A 19,844-nucleotide genomic window follows, 5' to 3' on the forward strand; every position below is an offset into this window, starting at 1 on the left:
CTGGTGGAGGGATGGGTTCTTGAACAATGTATGAGGGAAACACAATCATGAAAATGGGTAAATTTGTAACTGTACCCTCACAGTGACTCACTAATTTAAAAAATAAATAATTTTTTTTTAAAAAGACTCTCACTCTGTGACTTGGAGAAGGCACAAACAGAAATGCAGACAGGCACAGGCCCAGGCTCACGGATGTCTTCCTCCCCACTCCTGTCCAGAGCCTCCCTCTACCCCTCCCTGCCTTTCTTGCTGTCGCAGTACCAGAAGCGACACATAAAGGAGGGGCCGGGTGGGATACACTGCAGCAGATGGCAGTCTACATCTGGATGTGGCCCCCTGACATAGCCAGTGGTCATCCTGATATGTCACTGGTCTCCCAGTGTGCTGGCGACTGTGAGTCCTAACACTTTTGTATCAGCATTAATAAAAAGCTGACTTATTTTACCTCTGGGCCACAGATACCACTATCATTGACCTTGCCCCAGAACTGTACAGTTCTAGTAATAACTTGACTTTACAATGCAAATTGGGAGAACTAAACTACCTCCCACTCTGTTTCCAATGAGGTGCATTATTTAGTCAGTCAATGGCTACAGATTTTTTCCTACTTTTAAAATGAGTCTATGATCAGTATTTGCCTCATTAATGCATGGGTACAATTGGATGTATAAATGAATATGAATTTCCATTTGAGCAAAAATCACTGGATAAGTTACAAGAAACAGGAGGCAGAGAAAGGGAAGGAGGTGCTCTCATCAGAGAAATTTAAAAATTTCAAACTTACCTTTATCTGTAAGGGAAGGCAGAACCACTGACGGGCAAAAACTGGGCACATTATTTTGAACAACTGTAGAGAAGAAAAAGGCAACCATTTAGCTTTTGTTTATCCTTCAATATCATTGACTTTTGAAAATATTAATAAGAGTAACAAATAAGCAACTTGGTGATAATGAACTTAAAATTGAGAGTCAGACTAATCCCCTGGACTAACGGGTGGGGTTATGATGACAAATAATTTACGATCTCAGAGACAAGAAACAATCACAACGGTCACCTCTGTCTTGTACCACATGTCCACTTCAGGTGAGCAGTGTCTTAACCAGGGGTGAGGTTGGGTTAGCTGGGACATGCAATTCTATCATACTCCAGAGACATGTGGTGAACAACCCTAAAGCCTTTGCCATTAGTCATTGAGTCTGTGAAATTTAAACTCTTTAGGGTCTCAATTTTCACTTTTGTGCAATGGGATAATACAATCTACCTAGAGATGTGCTATGAAGATTGCAGGAGATAATGTAATGCCAGGCATAAGGGCCAAGCTTATCAAATGGCAGCTATTAATGGCAGCCTACAGGGGAACAGAGTCCAGGCTTTAAAGCACATATAGAACAGAGCTACAATCTTTCAGTGCCACTTAGTGCAGAGTGAAATGTTACCTGACTTTGAGACCCAATTCCTGCTTTGGAAAGTGAAGATAATGCAAAAATCAATGAGAATCTATACATGGCAAAGGGTAACCTGTATATTCTACATACTTCTTCCCTTCCCTTACTTAGTAAATTAGAATCTCCAATGCTTTAGCACTCATTTCTTCCAGTAACCCACTGAGAAGCTCCCTCTTTGCTTAGCTGTTACATAGCAAATTTAGAAGTTGAGGGAAGACTTGTCACCTTGTGTGTAATCTTGAGAGTTTATTATTACCACTTAGTTTACTTGTCCACAAAATGGGGGTTAAAACATTACCTATGAGGGGCCGGAGCGATAGCACAGCGGGTAGGGCGTTTGCCTTGCACGCGGCCGACCCGGGTTCGATCCCCGGCATCCCATATGGTCCCCCAAGCACCGCCAGGAGTAGTTCCTGAGTGCAAAGCCAGGAGTAACCCCTGAGCATCGCTGGGTGTGACCCAAAAAGCAAAAAAAAAAAAAAAAAAAAAAAACATTACCTATGAGAAGATTGTGGGGTTTAGTTGAGTTGGTACCAGTAAAGCTTTGCACATGCGGAAAGCACTCAGTAACTGTTGGTCATTATTCATTCATATATTGACCTTTCTCAAAGACACACATTTGTTACTGTCTCTTGTCTGGTCTACAACCATTAAAAGATTCACGTCAGAGTCCTGTCCTATTCTAATCCTGAAAATTCTTGCTTGTGTTTCCTACGTCTCCTCTCCTGACTTCACATTTGTCAATCAGCCATGAGCCAATCTGTCTGAATTCTGGAACAACCTGTGGTTCCATCTTCTCAGAAGCACCCATTTCCAGTCAAAATTCTATGGTTCTATTTCCCAAACGCTGGAATCTTCTGGACGACCTGGAGGACACACACTTAAATCGGCCCTGAGCCCAAGGTGCCTGATTAAGCAGGCCTGGATGAGGCCTGAAATGTGGCATTTCTAACAAGTTCCCATGCGAAGAATAACATTGGTTTGTCCTTTCTGACTTGCTTAGATTTACTGGGTTAATCCCATCACAGTGCTCCTATTCCTTTGTGTTTATTTATAATTTCTTTTTTTGTGCTCTGTTGACTTGTAAATATTGCTTTTCTCCTCTCCTTAAGTCCTTTGCATAGTTAATTCAGAGCAATGTCTTTTTTGTGTGGACCCAGGAAGACAGTTAATGCTATGCTTTAATTACTTGGGAGTTAATTGACTCTGAATGATATTCACCTCCTGGACATCGGTTCTCTTGAATTAAGCCTTAGTTTCCCTTACTTCCTAGCATTCCCAAAGCAGGATCCCGACAAAGGACAGGGCAAGCTGTGAGCTATGTGCTACGAAATGGCATCGAAATGGGCCTGGCCAAAGTGCCATAATGCTTAACTATAAGTTAAGAGCATGTTCATGAATAAGTGCTATCATGATCCAAAAAGCAATAACTAGATTCTGACCCTGCTAGGGTTAGGAAAGATTAATCCAGCCTGAGCACTGTAGTCTGAGTTTGTGTTCAGACTACAATGTTCCCAGGAGAGCCACCCTACAAGCTCAATCTATCTCTTACTGTGTCCATACAAAATAACTAATATGAAGAAGTAGAATTAAGATGTTAATTAAGATGTTAATTAAGTTATTGGGCTGAGGAAAGGAGAAAAACACCTTAAGTGGTATTTTGTCCCTGAGCAAAGGAGTGAGCAAAGGAAGGGCTTTCTTATGTTAATTTTGCTACCAGACTGGGTCTAGTGTCTACCCCAATGCTGGGGAGTTGTGGAGAGACTAGAGAGTTGGAGAGAAATGATAGAGAGAGCAGGGCAGCAAGATGGATTGCGGATAGATTAGTAAGGGGGGCAGAGGAAAGGGAATGTAGAAGAATACAGGAGCAGGCGCTTGAAGAGAGAGAGCCCAGGCTGTGAGATGGAGTGCGGAGAGATGAGTGGGAGAGACAGGAGGAGACGGAAATGAGGGGCAGTGTGAGACTAGAAAAGGGGGTCAGTGAGAGTGAAACAGGCGCGCGGGGAGAGTGGAATTAATGACAACTGACCACCAACCGTTTTGACCCTCACCCTCGTTTCCTCCTTTGTCTGTCCATGGCCTGGGGTGCCATAGGTGGGGGAGCGGCCCTAGCCCACGAACCCGGCGAGAGGGAGAGCTGCCAGGACTCCCCCTAAGTGCCCGGAGAATATACACCCCTGTGCTTCTGATCTTTCTGACTCAGAGACCCACATTAAGAATCACTGAGCTAAGGTTTCTGCCATCCAGAATCTGTGAGCTCCTTCTACAACCCTCAGCTTTACTAATAATGGCCTGCCATGTTCTTATATGCCAACTGAACTAGCTTAGCATTTGTCAACATTTAAATGGAAGGACGTGATTCTTGGAATAAAAGTCCTCAGAATCTCCACTGTCTTCAGAGAGCAATTTGACATTCTAGATCAAGGACATCAATTAGTTCATTTTAGCCTTGAACCCAGTAATTAAACTACTGAAAAATATATCTCAAACTTCAAAGCCAACTTACTTTGCAAAAGGAAACATTTACCCTATTCTAAAAAAAAAAAAAAAAAAAAACCAAAAAACCAGAAAACACATCATGAGAAGGGTTAGGTGACTGTCATGCATCCACTGGAAGAATTCCTGAGCACTTCCCCCCAAAAGAGAATGTATACATTTCTGCTTGATTATCCATGTCTCCTATAGGAACAATTAGTTCTCGAGTCCTTAGAAAGGAATTGGCAGGATGTCAATTCATTGCACAGAAATACCTGAAGTCTGAAGCTTCTCAATTCCTCTGCCTCTGGGGCATTGAAAACAACAATCTGAGTCCCTGGGAGAACTAACCTGCCCTGGGGGAGCTTCCTACTGTGAAAAGTCTCTTCCTAAGTCACCATAGGTGAGTTGCTTAGCTCACTCACAAATGTTAAACAAATGAATACTAACTCTTTGTTTCCTTTCCAAGTACTATCAATTCAAGTCCAAATCAAGTCCAATTCCAGTTCAAGGTCAATTCAGTGACCTCAGGGAGGCAGCTTGAAACTGACCAAAGTGTGATTGTAATGGGATCACATGGAATATCATGAAATAGGTAACCCTACAATAGAATCATCATGGAATAGGTAACCCCTACAAATCAGTCTCCCCACTTTTTACACACACACACACACACACACACACACACACACACACACACACATACACACTTTATTTTGCGAGCACAGGAGAGCATAGATCCTTACTCACAAGGCCATTTGGGTATTCACTAATAAGTTTCTTGTAGAAGAGCACTTAGTTTCAAGAGCTAACTCTGAGTTTATTTCCTACCAGGAGCCATGATGCAGAGGTGATGAGACATGGGTTCTACTGAAAACTCTACTGCACGTAGTAGTTTCTATGTGAGTCTCAGAGAAACATAATTAGGGGAGCTTGTCATTTCCTTTCCAGCTTATGTTCCCACATCTAGAAGTGCTAGGGAGTCCAAGAGCATTTGCTTAGCAAAAGAGAGGAGCTGTGAAACTGCTATGGATTTTTTTTAATAGAAACCACATTTGCCTTTATAAACAAACCAAAGACCCTGCCCCACTTGCAACCGCACACAGCTGCAGAGAGCTGCTGCCCTAGTCTTCAAAGAGCAGAGGTGCCCTTGCCACAGAAACCTTCCCTTCCAGGAAGCCCTGGCTCAGAGGCAGTGCTTGGCCACAGAGCAGTCTTGTCCCCCTGTGCTCCTACTCAGAATGTCAAGAACACTTCCTCTCTGGGCTCTACTGCCAGGAAGGCACTTCAAACAACCTGATTTGCATTCAGAATGGCTCAGTCTAAGTCTCTCAGTTCTGTATAGAGACACATGTAACTTTCTGATGGCTTGCAGACAGCAAAGTCAAAAAGCACATGAGAATGGGTTTTCTGTGGTTCCCTCCTCAGTACTCACTGCTCTAGGTTTGTGACTTTTCCCTCCTATACTCTGGGAGATTCAGCTTTGGCCCTTGGTGAACACAGTGTATAAAGTTGTATTATAACTATTCTTGTGTAGATAGCTAGGGATGTAGCATGACCTAGTCTCCTCCAACTGCAATCCCTTTGAAGTAGCCGCACTCCATCCCTCTCTCTTTCATCTACTGCTAGCTTTTCCTTGAAGTCAGTTAGGCATAAGCCCTTGTGGAACAACTCACATGCTACGCTTTCATGCCTCAGAAGCACCTAGGGATTTGACAGAAATGCCACAAAGCACTGTTCTCTGCAGTTCGCTGACTTCAGAGAGAATAAGCATCTTCTGAGGAGTAGTAGTAATGTAAAATAAGAACATGTGAGTACAGAGACAAAAGTGCTAAGCACTGTCCTTGGTATATAGAAGGTTCTTATATGGCCGAGTGGTATAGCCTTATATTCAAAACACAGGCTCAACAACAGTAGAAACGTGAGATCTAAGCTGCAACCACTGGAACTTTGTAATGTGCCTGTCAAGTTGACAGGCAGGGGATCGGGCAAGGGTTGGGGTTGGGGAAGGACTATGGAAACACTGGTGGAGGGAAGTTGACACTACGCTGATGATGAGATTGGTGTTGAAATATTATGTGCCTAAAAGTCAACTATCAATAACTTTGTAAATCACAGATCTTTAATTCATTTTTAATTATTTAAAAATAAAATTAAAAGGTCCTTTCTCTCCTATATGTCTACCCAGCCAGGTTACACCCTTTGCAGACAGGAATTTCTATACTTTCTGCACATAGTAGCAGCTTAATAAATACCACTTCCTTTCCCTGTTCTCTATGGCAGCTCTTCAGAATTGAGACCTAGTGTTTCGCTTTTTGCATTTTCCTCCAAACCTGGGTCTGTGGTGATGACACAATAAAGATGCCAAAGCTCTAAACCATCAAGCCATGGATTTGAAGTGAGAGCAAAGTTTTATAGGGAAATTTTTCCTGTAGTTTCTTTTGTAAAGTGCCTGTCTCCTGTCTCCTCTCTTCAATGCTGAAGAAGAGATTAGGATCCTAGATCCTGGCTGTCTTTAAGTCTCAGGACTCCTGCATCCAGTCTGTGCAGGCTTTTTGACTTCGTGAGCATTTTTATGATTATGTATCAGACTGCCTGATACAAAGATAAGAATGGGGACAAAACCAGTGACAATGTCTGCGCGTGTGCTAGCGTTTTCCAACATAAACTGGTGTGGTTTTGTCTACAACATAAAACATAATATGGAACCAAAATACTGTTCAGAATCCAGCTAGCCTACTTTCACTCAAAATCTAACATGAATATCAAAAGATGATTCTGTGTGGGTCTTCATAACCTGAATGGGAGTGTAATCTTGCTTGTTAAACCAGTCCATATGAGTAAGATTTATTTCCTCTGCTGGGTATCAGCAGAACATCATGCACAAAGTCTGACAACATAGCCCACCATCCATTCTGATACAGATTAAACAAAGGGAGAAAACCGAATGAGAACCTGGTTCATATAGCAGGTGACCAAAACCCTGAATCAAGCAGCCTTAATGCTTGTATTCTTTCGTAATACAAAACCACTCACACCAGAATGGTCACGAATCACAGGATTAACACTGTTCTTTTTCATTTAGGCCTCATGAGAGTTAGATTCCATTTCAGTATTTTTAATTTTTCCCTATACCCCCAAACACTGGGCTGGAGCGATAGCACAGCGGTTGGGCATTCGCCTTTCATGCGGCCGACCTGAGTTCGATTCCTCTGCCCCTCTTGGAGAGCCCGGCAAGCTACCAAGAGTATTGAGCCCGCCAGGCAGAGCCTGGCAAGCTACTGGTGCATATTGGATATGCCAAAATCAGTAAAAATAAGTCTCTCAATGAGAGATGTTACTGGTGCCCACTCCAACAAATAGATGAGCAACAGGATGACAGTGACAGTGACCCCCAAACACTGAAAATAGGCAACACAAGCATGAAATCCTGGGTAGATCAAATGGACTGGAGTCTCTACAGCAGGTTTTCCTCTAAAACACAAAGGAAGGTTGAAGGACCCTTTCAATAATGAATTTTCACAACTCAAAAGCAAAATCTATTATTGCTTCCATGTTCCTACAGCACTTTTTGGATGAGTGGCTAGGACTGAGCTGTCTGCATTGTAATTAATTAAGCACATCCATGATTTTGTCACTGAGATGTGAGCAGCTCAGAAAAAAAAATAGACTGCCCTGTTGATCTCATATTTGCTGGTGCTCAGCAGAGTATGACCCAGTATAGATACTCAATTCAGACTAGAGGTAGTCTCAGATGTGAGTCATCTAGTACAAGAATTATTTATTTTCAATCTCCTTAGAAGTGCCTGGAGGTTACTCATTTTTAAAAACATTTTATTATTGAATTACAGTGAGATAGAGAGATAGACCCTTAGAAAGCTGTTCATGATTAGGTTTCGATCATAAAGCGTTCCAATACCTATCTAGTGGTCACTTATTAATACAAATCAGCCTCAGTGGTGGAGATGTAGAGTCATAAAGAACTTGTCTCAATTCTGCCATTACTTTACCACGTGTTCTTGAGCACATGACTTGACCTCCCTAGACCTACCTGTGTCCTCTTCTAATAGCAGTTGTAAAATTCTGATACCATCTTGCTTGTAAAGGGATTACTGTTCAGTCAGTCTCACTTTGAGACTACATGAGCAGAGCCTGGATTTGTAACTCCAGAGATTCAGAGCATGTATGAAGTTCATCAATGTTCGATGTGCTAGCTCACCTTCTGGATTTCAGTTATCTTCCATTTAGTTCTAATCAAAATTCCTGGGTCCCCAGAGTGACCCATAGAACTTAAGCTTTAACAAGCTAGTGACCTCTCAAGTCAGATAAAAAGAAACACACTAAATATTTTTTTCCTTGCCATATTATGCCAGATCTGTAATGCTCTGAAAGTCACTGAGGCTACTTCATCATACAATCCTAATAAAAACCTTAAAATAATTCAAGATGTTCAACTAAAGGTCAACAGAGGGATTTCTAACCAACTAAAGAATATTCATTGAAGACATTAGGGACAATTCAATTCAAACTACAAATAATTTACTTCAAAAATCATTCCCGAGGCCCAGAGATGCCTCAGGGATTAACAGATTCATGAATAAGGGGCATATATCAATACATCTCAGATCTCACAGGTTACACATGGTGTTGAGATAAGAGGCATGGTTACTTAAACGTATATGCATCTAATGAGAGATGAGCTAAAAACTTAAAACAACTCCTAACACTTTAAGGAGGACATCGCTAACAGCACAATAGTAGTTGGAGACTTCAACACTGCCTTATCACCTCTGGATAGATCGACAAGAACAAAACTCAGCAAGGAAACACTGACTCTGAAGGAAGAAGTAGGAGAGGCCTAGTAGATCTATACAGGGATTTACACCCCAAAAAGAAAGAATACACATTCTTTTCCAGTGCACATGGAATATTTTCCAAAATAGACCATGTACTGGGTCACAAAACATACCTCAATAAAATCAGAAAAATAGAAATTGTATCAACTATGTTCTCAGACCACAATGCACTGAAGATAGAAACTAATCACACTCAAACGCAAAGAATCAAAACAAACACCTGGAAATTAAACAGCTCATTGTTGAACAATGAGTGGGTCAGGAAGGAAATCAAAGAAGAAATCAAGAGATACCTCAAAAACAAATGAGAATGAAGACGTGAGCTACCAAAACCTATGGGATGCAGCTAAAGCTGTGTTAAGGGGAAAATTTATAGCTCTGCAAGCATTCCTTAGGAAGGAAGAAAGGGCCTACATAGATAGCTTGACTTCACAGCTCAAGGCCTTAGAAAAGGACCAGAAAAAGGAACCCAAACCAGACCAAAGGAAAGAAATAATAAAAATTAGAGCAGAAATTAATGACATGGAAACCCAGAAAACAATCCAAAAGGTCAATGAAACCAAGAGCTGGTTCTTTGAGGAAGTAAACTAGGTTGACAAATCACTAGCAAGACTCACAAAGAAAGAGAGAGAGAGAACCCTAATAAACCGAATCAGAAATGAAAAGTGGGACATCACAACAGAAACCATTGAGATTCAAAAGATCATCAGAGACTACTTTGAAAGTCTGTATGCAAAGAAACAAGAGAATCTAAAAAAAAAAATGCATGAATTCCTTGATTCCTATCATCTCCCAAGACTGAACCAAGAAGACTTGGAATACCTGAATAGGCCCATTAATATCAAGGAAATTGAAACTGTAATCAAAAATCTCTCCAAAAACAGAAGCCCAGGTCCAGATGGATTCACTGGCAAATTCTTCCAAACATTTAAAGAAGACTTGTTGCCAGTTCTCCTCAAGATTTTCCAGGAAATTGAAAAAACAGGAACTCTCCCAAATAGTTTCTATGAAGCACACATCTCTCTAATACCAAAAGCAAACAAAGACACCACTAACAAAAAAAATTATAGACCAATATCCCTGATGAACACTGATGCTAAGATCCTCAACAAAATATTAGCAAATAGGATTCAACAACTCATCAAAAAGATCATACACCATGACCAAGTGGGATTCATCCCAGGGATGCAAGGATAGTTGAACATTCAGAAATCAATCAACATAATCCATCATATCAACAAAAGTAAAGATAAAAACCATATGATCATATCAATAGATGCAGAGAAAGCATTTGACAAGATCCAACATCCGTTCATGATGAAAACCCTCACCAAAATGGGTTTTGGAGGAACTTTCCTCAAGATAGTCAAAGCTATCTACCACAAGCCTATGGCAAGCATTATCCTCAATGGGGAAAAACTAAGGGCCTTTCCTCTAAGATCAGGCACAAGACAAGGATGCCCACTCTCACCACTTCTGTTCAATATAGTACTGGAAGTACTTGTGATAGCTGTTAGGCAAGAAAAAGAGACTAAGGGCATCCAGATAGGAAAGGAAGAAATCAAACTCTCACTAAACGCAGATGATATAATATTTTATCTAGAGAAGCCTAAAGCCTCTACTAAGAAACTCTTAGAAACAATAGACTTATACAGTAAAGTTGTAGGCAATAAAATCAATACCCAAAAATCCATGGCCTTTCTATATGCAAACAATGAGACAGAGGAAAGGGACATGAAAAAAGCAATTCCATTCACAATGCAAAATCAAGTACCTCAGAATCAGCTTAATCAAGGAAGTAAAAGACCTCTACAAAGAAAACTATAAAACGCTACTCCATGAAATAAAAGAGGACATGAGGAAATGGTTCATGGATAGGGAGAATCAACATTGTCAAAATGGCAATACTCCCCAAAGCATTATACAGATTCAATGAGATCTCTATAAGGATCCCCAGGACATTCTTCAAAGAAATGGATCAAACAATCCTAAAATTCATATGGAACAACAGATGCCCACATATTGCTAAAACAATTCTTGGGAAAAAGACGATGGGAGGCATCACCCTCCCCAACCTTAAACTTTACTACAAAGCAGTAACAATTAAAACAGCATGGTACTGGAACAAAGGCAGAGCCGCAGACCAATGGAACAGGGTGGAATATCCCTACACACAACCCTAAATGTATGATCATCTAATCTTTGATAAGGGAGCAAGAAATGTGAAGTGGAGCAAGGAAAGCATGTTTAACAAATTGTGCTGGCAAAACTGGACAGCTATATGCAACAAAATGGACTCAGATCTCCATCTATCACCATGTACAAAAGTCAGATCAAAATTGATTAAAGACCTCAACATCAGTCCACAAGCCATAAGGTACATTGAAGACAAAGTTGGCAAAACCTTCCACGATATTGAAGATAAAGGTATCTTCAAAGATGACATGCAACTGACCAACCAAGTGGAAACAGAAATAAACAAATTAAACTAAAAAGCTTCTGCACCACAAAAGATACAGTGACCAGAATACAAGACAATCTACAGAATGGGAAAGGATATTCACCCAATACCCATCAGATAAGGGGTTGATATCAAGGGTATATAAGGCACTGGTTGAACTCTACAAGAAGAAAACATCCAACCCCATCAGAAAATGGGGCGAAGAAATGAACAGAAACTTTCCCAAGGAAGAGCTACGAATAGCCAAAAGGCAGATTAAAAACTGCCTTACATCACTAATTATCAGGAAGATGCAGATCAAAACAACCATGAGATACCACCTCACACCACAGAGACTAGCACACATCCAAAAGAACAAAAGCAACCGCTGTTGGAGAGGATGTGGGGAGAAAGGGACCCTTCTACACTGCTGGTGAGAATGCTGACTGGTTCAGCCCTTTTGGAAAACAATATGGACGCTTCTCAAAAGATTAGAAATTGAGCTCCCATTTGACCCAGCAATACCACTGCTGGGACTATATCCTAGAGAAGCAAAAGAGTATAGTCAAAATGACATCTGCACTTATATGTTCATCGCAGCACTGTTTACAATAGCCAGAATCTGAAAAAAACCGAGTGTCCTAGAACACATGACTGGTTGAAGAAACTTTGGTACATCTATACAATGGAATACTATGCAGCTGTTAGGAAAAAAATGAAGTCATGAACTTTGCATATAAGTGCATCAACATGGAAAGTATCATGCTAAGTGTGCTAAGTGAAATGAGTCAGAAAGAGAGGGACAGACATAGAAAGATTGCACTCATCTGTAGAATATAAAATAACAGAGGACACTATGCTAGGACACTAGCACCCAAGAATAGTAAAAATAAGTACCAGGAAGTTGACTCCATGGCTTGGAAGCTGGCCTCATATTCTGGGGAAAAGGCAGCTCAGATAGAGAAGGGAACACCAAGCAAAATGTGGTTGGAGACCACACATGGGAAGGGTAATTCGTGCTGAAAGTAGACTAGAGACTGAACACAATGGCCACTCAACACCCCTATTGCAAACCACAGCACCTAATTCCAGAGAGAGAACAAAAGGGAATACCCTGCCACAGAGGCAGGGTGGGGTTGGGGGAGAACGGATTGGGGGGTGGGAGGGATACTGGGTGGTGGAGAATGGGCACTGGTGAAGGGATGGGTTCTTGAACATTGTATGAGGGAAACACGAGCACGAAAATATATAAATCTGTAACTGTACCCTCACGGTGATTCACTAATTAAAAATGTAAATAAGAAAAAAAAAGAGGCATGGTAAGATTTATATAGTTTATTAACCTATTATTTGTTCCTAATTTATCAGTCAATTGTTTCTTAGTTGGTTCCCTTGGAAGAAATCCAGTCAAACTAGCAGCCTAGTGTTGGAATATAGCTCTAAACATTTAGGTTTAAGCAATTTAAACAATTAACGTTGGTATGTCCATTCTCCCATGCTACAGGGAGTTGAGCTATTGGGTTACACCTATCACAATGTACCTGAGGCACTCCCATTCCTTTATTTATTCGAATATAGCTCTAAACATTTTAGGATAACATTGGTATATCCTGTCTCCCTTGCCACAGGAGGCTTAGGCTTATCACAGTGCTCCTGAGACACTCCCATTCCTCTGTGTTTATCTATAACTTCCTTCCCTGTGCTTTGCTTCCCCAACCGGTCTTTCACCTTTCCCCCCTAATCAGACTCTGTAAATTGTAAAGTCAAATTCCTCAATAATCTTTTAGTTTGTAAATATTGCTTTTCTCCTTCTCTTATGTCCTTCCGCATAGTTTACTTCAGACAAATGTCCTTTCTGTATAGACCCAGGAAGACAGTTAATGCCATATTTTTGTAACTTGGAGTTAATTGACTCTGAATAATATTCACTCCTGGGCATCTGTTTTCTCAACTTAAGCCTCAGTTGCAATTACTGTCTAGCACCCCAAAAGCAGTGTCCCAAAGAGGGATTGGATGGATCCAGGGCAAGCTGTGAGCTACCCTGGCATCAAAATGGATCTTTGCCCATCCATGGCTGCCCTAGGGTGGGAGAAACTGCCAAGACCACTGAACTCAGGTGGCGAGAGAAAGTCGTGGGGTTCATATTTACTTTTTGAATATACTGCCTAGACATTTTTGTACTTGTCAGTTATTGGATATTGGATACATGCCAGGAATCAAACAGGAAAAACAAAGAATAACGTTTGGAGTCATCATATCTTTATCTGTACTCTGACTCTATTTCTTATTCACTATATGGTTTGGGTCAAGTGACTCCAACTTTGTTACATATTTCTCACCACCATTGGAGGAAATGATATCTACCGACATAGATAAACAGTTGTGTGAGTATTCAGAAGAAACCCAGCAATTAAAACAACACATGACCTGTGTTATAACAGTAGTCATGCTCAGCACTGCCTCTTTTAGGCGAGGTGTTAGTGTTGCAGATGTGAGAAAAATAGAGATTCAAAGTTATGAACTGCTCCAGATCCTCTATATCTGCATATTTCTGTAGATAAGACATCCCATGGTTCTCATTTCTAGAACAAGTATTAAGCGAAGCCAAATTCACCCAAAATTGACTATGAAATTAGGAGAAATCCACTTAATAGTAAATGTTGATGATGCTAAATCTCAATGCAGCCTCTCAATTGCATACTTACTAAGATGGTGTTTCAACCTTTCTGTATATCACGCACCTTTGTGAATTTGTGCCTGGGACATAGGGTGAATTATGCTCAGTCTCTATGTAGGTTCATTGGTTCCCAAGTATATCCACTTCCATAAATACTCAGAATGTAAGTTCTGATAGATATCAGTGAGTCTCATACATTTGTTTGCCAAGAGAGAAACTAAGGAAGCTATAAAATGTTCCTAAACATAAACCTATTGGAAACTTTCCTAAATATAAATCTATTGGAAATATTTGGAAACTTTGCCATCACACCAAGCAAATCATTTATTTAGTCATTCACCAATTTCAAATTGAACTTAAATGCCTGCATATCATCAGCTCACACATGTAAAATGTCTACATGGGCAAATATTGCCTTGGCCCTGAAATCCTAACTGTACACATTGTTTAGAAACACAGCAGCATTTCCCTTTTCCAACATGAGACTGCCTTTACAATGATTGGAACTTAGTTCTGATTAAGTGATAAGATGAAAAAATCCAAGGGTGGGGCTGGAGCGATAGCACAGCGGGTAGGGCATTTGCCTTGCATGCGACCAACCTGGGTTCGATTCCCAGTTTCCCAAATGGTCCCCTGAGCATCTCTAGGGGTAATTCCTGAGTGCAGAGCCAGGAGTGACCCCTATGCATCACCAGGTATGACCCAAAAAGCAAAAAAAGTAAAATAAAAGAGAGAGAGAGAGAGAGAGAGAGAGAGAGAGAAAGAGAAAAAAAGAAAAAATTCAAGGGAATCTGGTAGATGCAGAACAGGTACCCCCTGTTCTGCATCTACCAGATTTTTAAGTATGCTTTAAGGAACATCCTCTCCCCTAGAACATGTAGTCTTGCTGGGGCTGTCGTTCACACTGCCCAATCCTCCTCCAGCACTGACTCATGTCTCAGTGGGCTGAACTCTCTCCCTTGAATTTAAGGATTGAATGCAACCATATAGAACAAAGAGATGATGGCAGTACCATCTTGAAGAGGTTTCCCACCAATTTCCACTAAAAACATCTAAGGAGTTGAGATTTATCATCTTTTTTTTAAGCATATGAAAAGACTCCTAATAAAGACTGCTTTTCTGTTTCAATTAAATAGAATCAATTTCTATTGTTTGTGACCAATGAATCTTGAGTAATCTGCTTCCTAGCCCAAGGACAGAATTCTAATACATGGTTTGAAATTAGTCAGCTTAAGATGTTACAGGAGTGTTAGAAGCAATTACTTACTAGGCTTCTGGTACCATCCAAAGGGATAGGTATGGACCTCTATGTCAGGAGAGACACAGTCCCAAAGGCTCCAGGCATCTCTATTTTCTTCACTGCAGATCTGAAGTCCCAAACTGTTTAGAGTTAGACATGTTACCTCTCCTCCTGAAAAAAAAATTACCAGGAGAATTATCACGGTGGATGCTTCTGATTGAATTAGGAAAATTCTTTTATTTTTATTTTTCACAGATACTTGGGTGCAAAGCTCTATGTTCTGTGTTTGTCTTTGGCCATTGATTTTTTGTTGTTGTTGTTGTTTTTGTTTTTTTGTTTTTTTATATATTTTTGTTGTCCTATTTTTTTGTGTGATTTTGTTTTTTTTTTAAGCCTGCTGCCTTGGGCCAAAGAGATAAAGCTGGGGTTAAAGTATTTTCTTTGCATGTGGCCAGTACAGTTTAATCCCAGCACCATATGTTTCCCCAAGCACTGTGGAGAGTAAACAATAAGCAGAGAGCCAGGCATAGGCCCAGCACCACTTGAGGCTAATGAAACTTGCTTCCTTAGTGGACTTCTAGTCTAAGAGCTCGGGATGGAGGTAGTTAATGTAATAAGGCACCCACAGTGAACCCAAGGCTGCGTCAATGCTCTGTTTGTATCTCATTGCTTGGATCTCCATGAGGAACGTAAGCCTTGAATCCCTATATGTAGATTAGGAAAACAAGGTTCAGAAAATAATTTATCCATGATAACAATCGTAAATGACTGAACCACATTTTCAATACAGAACAGAGGAAAGAACCCAAATGCAACCCTAAGGAGCTGCCTGAGTGTTGAAAGATGAACAGAAGATAACAAAGGTGTCTTATGCAAAGCTGACTGGGAACTGAAACAAGATCCATGCAAAATTGTCACATTTTCAAGTCCATTGCCCATTTATGAAAAAAAAAAAAAGATCACTCCTCTCTGCCCACCAGGACGAGATGTGAAGGATTAGGAAAAAATTATGCATGGAAAATTACTTCTGGACTTTCAATGCCATATGCCAGCCAGAGGGAGTGATTGTCACCTTTACCTTTTAACTGGGAAACATTCAGAAAGCCAAAACCAGTACAGCATGGGTCCAAATCACACAGTCTCTCACATTCGAAGAACCTGGTGTGAGAAGAAAGAAGCAGGCCTGAAATTTTGTCTTTTGGTGGTCCAAACCCCTAGAATAGGCTGGGTTATAATCAATCTTAATCGGGGGGTGCCTTTATATTGGACTATATAAATTGGGGGCATTTTTGCCAGTCTTCCTGGGTAGATTCCTAACTCTGTGGTTCTTTCTGAAAACAAAAATTTTTTTCTCTAGAAGGTGGCCTCGTAGCTTCATTCATTCCCCCATGTATCCTGTGTGGCTGTAAACCAAGCTAGCCCAGTTTTGAAGGCCCATCTCCTATACCATCAGACAGGGGGAAAATCCCAGTTTAGGATTTCAGGAAGTAGTGGCAGACAAGGCATATCCGAGAATGGGGGTTTCCATGAGCTGGTTTTTCAGTGACCCAGCCAGGTGCCTGGTTAGGCAAGGAGCCAAACTTGTTTCTACCCACAACCTGACCCATATATTCAAGCTACCACAAGGGTCAATCACACTCTGAGAACATCTGTGCTCTGTGAAACGGTCCCTCCAGCCCCCCTCTCAGGATCTCAGGATCCCCTTAGTTTTTTAACACATTGTGACTATCGGGCTGGAGCGATAGCACAGCAGTTGGGCTTTCGCCTTTCACACGGCCGACCCGAGTTCGATTCCTCTGCCCCTCTTGGAGAGCCTGGCAAGCTACCAAGAGTATCAAGCCTGCATGGCAGAGCCTGGCAAGCTACCCGTGTGTATTATTGGATATGCCAAAAACAGTAACAATAATTCTCTCAATGAGAGACATTACTGGTGCCCGCTCGAACAAATCGATGAGCAACGGGATGACAGTGTCAGTGTGACTAATTGGACTCCACTCAGCCTTTAGAGCCAGTTCTGGAAGAAGGAAATCAAATACTCCAAATAAAATGTCCTGGGCTCTATTCTAAGCTTCCTTCTCTGTTTGTATGCCCCAGTTCTGATTACCTCTTCCTAAGTCCTGAGAGTTCATTGAACTTTTTATTTTATATATAGTTAATTAGTATTCCATTGTGTGTATATACGATAATTTCTCCCTCCACTCATCTGTGGTTGGGTACTTGGATTGTTTTCAGGTGCTGGCTATAATAACAAATGCTGCAATTTAACATATGCATAGACATATCTTTTTTAATTCATTATTTTGTGTCCTTGGTACCCCAGGAATTCTTGGATCATACCCTCTCTGGATGCAGGTACCCAAGCTCTATTGCCTAGAGCCCCTGCTGCCCCAGCACTGTGGTCTGGCTGACCTCTGCTTCCAACACTCCTTCTCTCCCCCTCATTAATCAGGACATTGTTGCTCTGATGCGTTTGAAGACAAACTCCCCTATATCATTGTTTTATCTTCATTTTCAAAAGTTAAACTTAAACACCAGCAGCAAGACACACTTAGCAATGTTTTTTTTTTTTTGCTCTTTGGCTCACACCCAGCGATGCACAGGGGTTACTCCTGGATCATACACTCAGAATTACTCCTGGCAGTGTTCAGGGGACCACATGGGATGCTGGAAATCAAATCCGGGTCAGCCCCATGCAGGACAAATGCCCTACCCACTGTGCTTCAGTCCCATTAACAATATTTATTGATGAATAGTTAAAGGTGAATGATTGTTATACTCCAAAATAAGTTATATTCAAAAATGCGAAAGAATTATAAGAAGGAGTTTATTACAAATAAGATTCTTGAGCTACAACCCAGGAGCGCTGATTCAATGGGTCTAAGGAAAGTTGGATGTGAAAGTCCTCCTAGGAATGCTGACCAATAAAATCCAGACCAAGCTGAATCTTAAATTCCACTTAGAAGTCCTAAATAACATCTAGGACAATACTAAAATACCTTTGCATGATAAATGAGATAGATTTAAAAGCCCTGATAAGCCTACAGTTCTAGTCAAAGTTTTACTTGCTTTCAAGACTTTGACTATGGTACAGTGAGTCTGCTGACCACATTCATTAAAGTGCTTGATTGCTTTCATCCTGATTCAGTTTCTCCCCTTTTGAATCACTCAGAGTAGGTACAGAACTAAATTCTGTGCTTGAAATAAGTAGCTTTGGATATGGTTTCAGATATGGCAAACTTATATTACCACTAGCTGACCTCCACTACCCAACTGCCGCCATGCGCCAGGCCACTTTCCAGACACATCATAAGACACTTCCTACCCATTTCCCATAATTACCACACCATATCTGATGGAGTTCAGACAGTAGGCAAAAAATCATAGAGAGTAATACATATATATATATATATGTATATATATATATATATATATATATATATATATATATATATATATACACACACACACCTCTGGGAGAGCCCAGCAACCCAGCAAGCTACCGAGAGTATCCCGCCTGCACGGGCAGAGCCTGGCAAGCTACCTGTGGCATATTCAATATGCCAAAAACAGTAATGATAGGTCTCATTCCCCTGACCCTGAAAGAGCCTCCAATCATTGAGAAAGACAAGTAAGGAGAGGCTGCTAAAATCTCAGGGCTGGGAGGAATAGAGACGTTACTGGTGCCCGCTTGAGTAAATCGACAAAGAACAGGATGACAGTGATACATTGATATTACCATTATCTCCTTTGCCTTTGATTTTATAGCTCTTTATGCCTCCTTCCTTAACTGCTATCATTTCACCATCTTTTCAGAGGTAAATAAATGCTGACAATGAGCCAGGAGTGAAATGGAGCAGCTCACCCGTTAGAGATGGACTTGTTGGCCATTGGCACTTTATTTCTAATGGAGAATCCCATCAGTTTTTGGAAAGGCAAGCGAGTGTAGAAGTTCTTCACTTTATCTTCTAGTACAACTACACAGAGGAAAAGGGAGATTATATTATTTAGAGAGGCATTTATTTATTTATACAAGAAAAAATGAAACCAAAGGTGTATAAAAGCTTAATAAAAACTTCCAGTTAAAGACAGCATATTCAGGGGCAGGAAATAGCTTGAGACTCGGGAACATATACATTAAATTCGCAAGGACTCAGAACCAGACGCACCCCATCCGTGCACTGCACGTGTAGCTTTGTGGCTCCCAGCACTGAAGGGTACAGAAGCATTGAATCATCTGCCCAGTTTCCCAGATATCATTAGGAATCACCCCCTGAACCAGAATACTGTTTGCAAAGCACCCTGCCCCACAAAATGGCATATTCAACATAACCATTAACTCACAGCTCCATCCCAAAACTCTCAAATATAATAGTAAAGGGATTCTTGAAAAGGTATATAAGAAAAAATTATTAATAGTATCATGAACCGTAAAATCTTTGTCAATAAAAAAATTAAAGGTATAGACACACAACAATAATAGGAACAAAATTCTGGAAGCTATAAATCATATAGAAGAGTAAGAACTGACATAGAGGACCTAAATAGCTCAGTTGTCTGTTGTTTGTTTTTTTTTTTTGTCCTGAGGGAAAAACCAAGAGACAATATCTGGGATCCCTAAATTTTTAGCATTGATAACACTAGATAAAGGTGAACAGAAATGGTGTTGGGTGAAAATCTCCTCAGGAAGCCATGAAGCCTCCACATACCCACC

At 40.8% G+C, this 19,844-nt stretch overlaps 1 protein-coding gene across 1 annotated transcript in view; it reads right to left on the reverse strand.

The window, feature by feature from the left end:
• The window catches only part of TG (thyroglobulin), a 252,528-nt gene that overhangs the window by 146,961 nt on the left and 85,723 nt on the right, over positions 1 to 19,844 (reverse strand). Inside the window, exons 33-36 of the mRNA XM_055126733.1 lie at positions 18,996 to 19,107; positions 16,212 to 16,291; positions 15,161 to 15,304; positions 785 to 847 (exon numbers count right to left, since the gene is read on the reverse strand). Coding sequence (XP_054982708.1) covers positions 785 to 847; positions 15,161 to 15,304; positions 16,212 to 16,291; positions 18,996 to 19,107 — 399 coding nt within the window. The remainder of the gene's footprint in view (positions 1 to 784; positions 848 to 15,160; positions 15,305 to 16,211; positions 16,292 to 18,995; positions 19,108 to 19,844) is intronic.

The sequence above is a fragment of the Sorex araneus genome, chromosome 2 (genome assembly GCF_027595985.1).
Source record: "Sorex araneus isolate mSorAra2 chromosome 2, mSorAra2.pri, whole genome shotgun sequence".
Classification (NCBI taxonomy): Eukaryota; Metazoa; Chordata; class Mammalia; order Eulipotyphla; family Soricidae; genus Sorex; species Sorex araneus.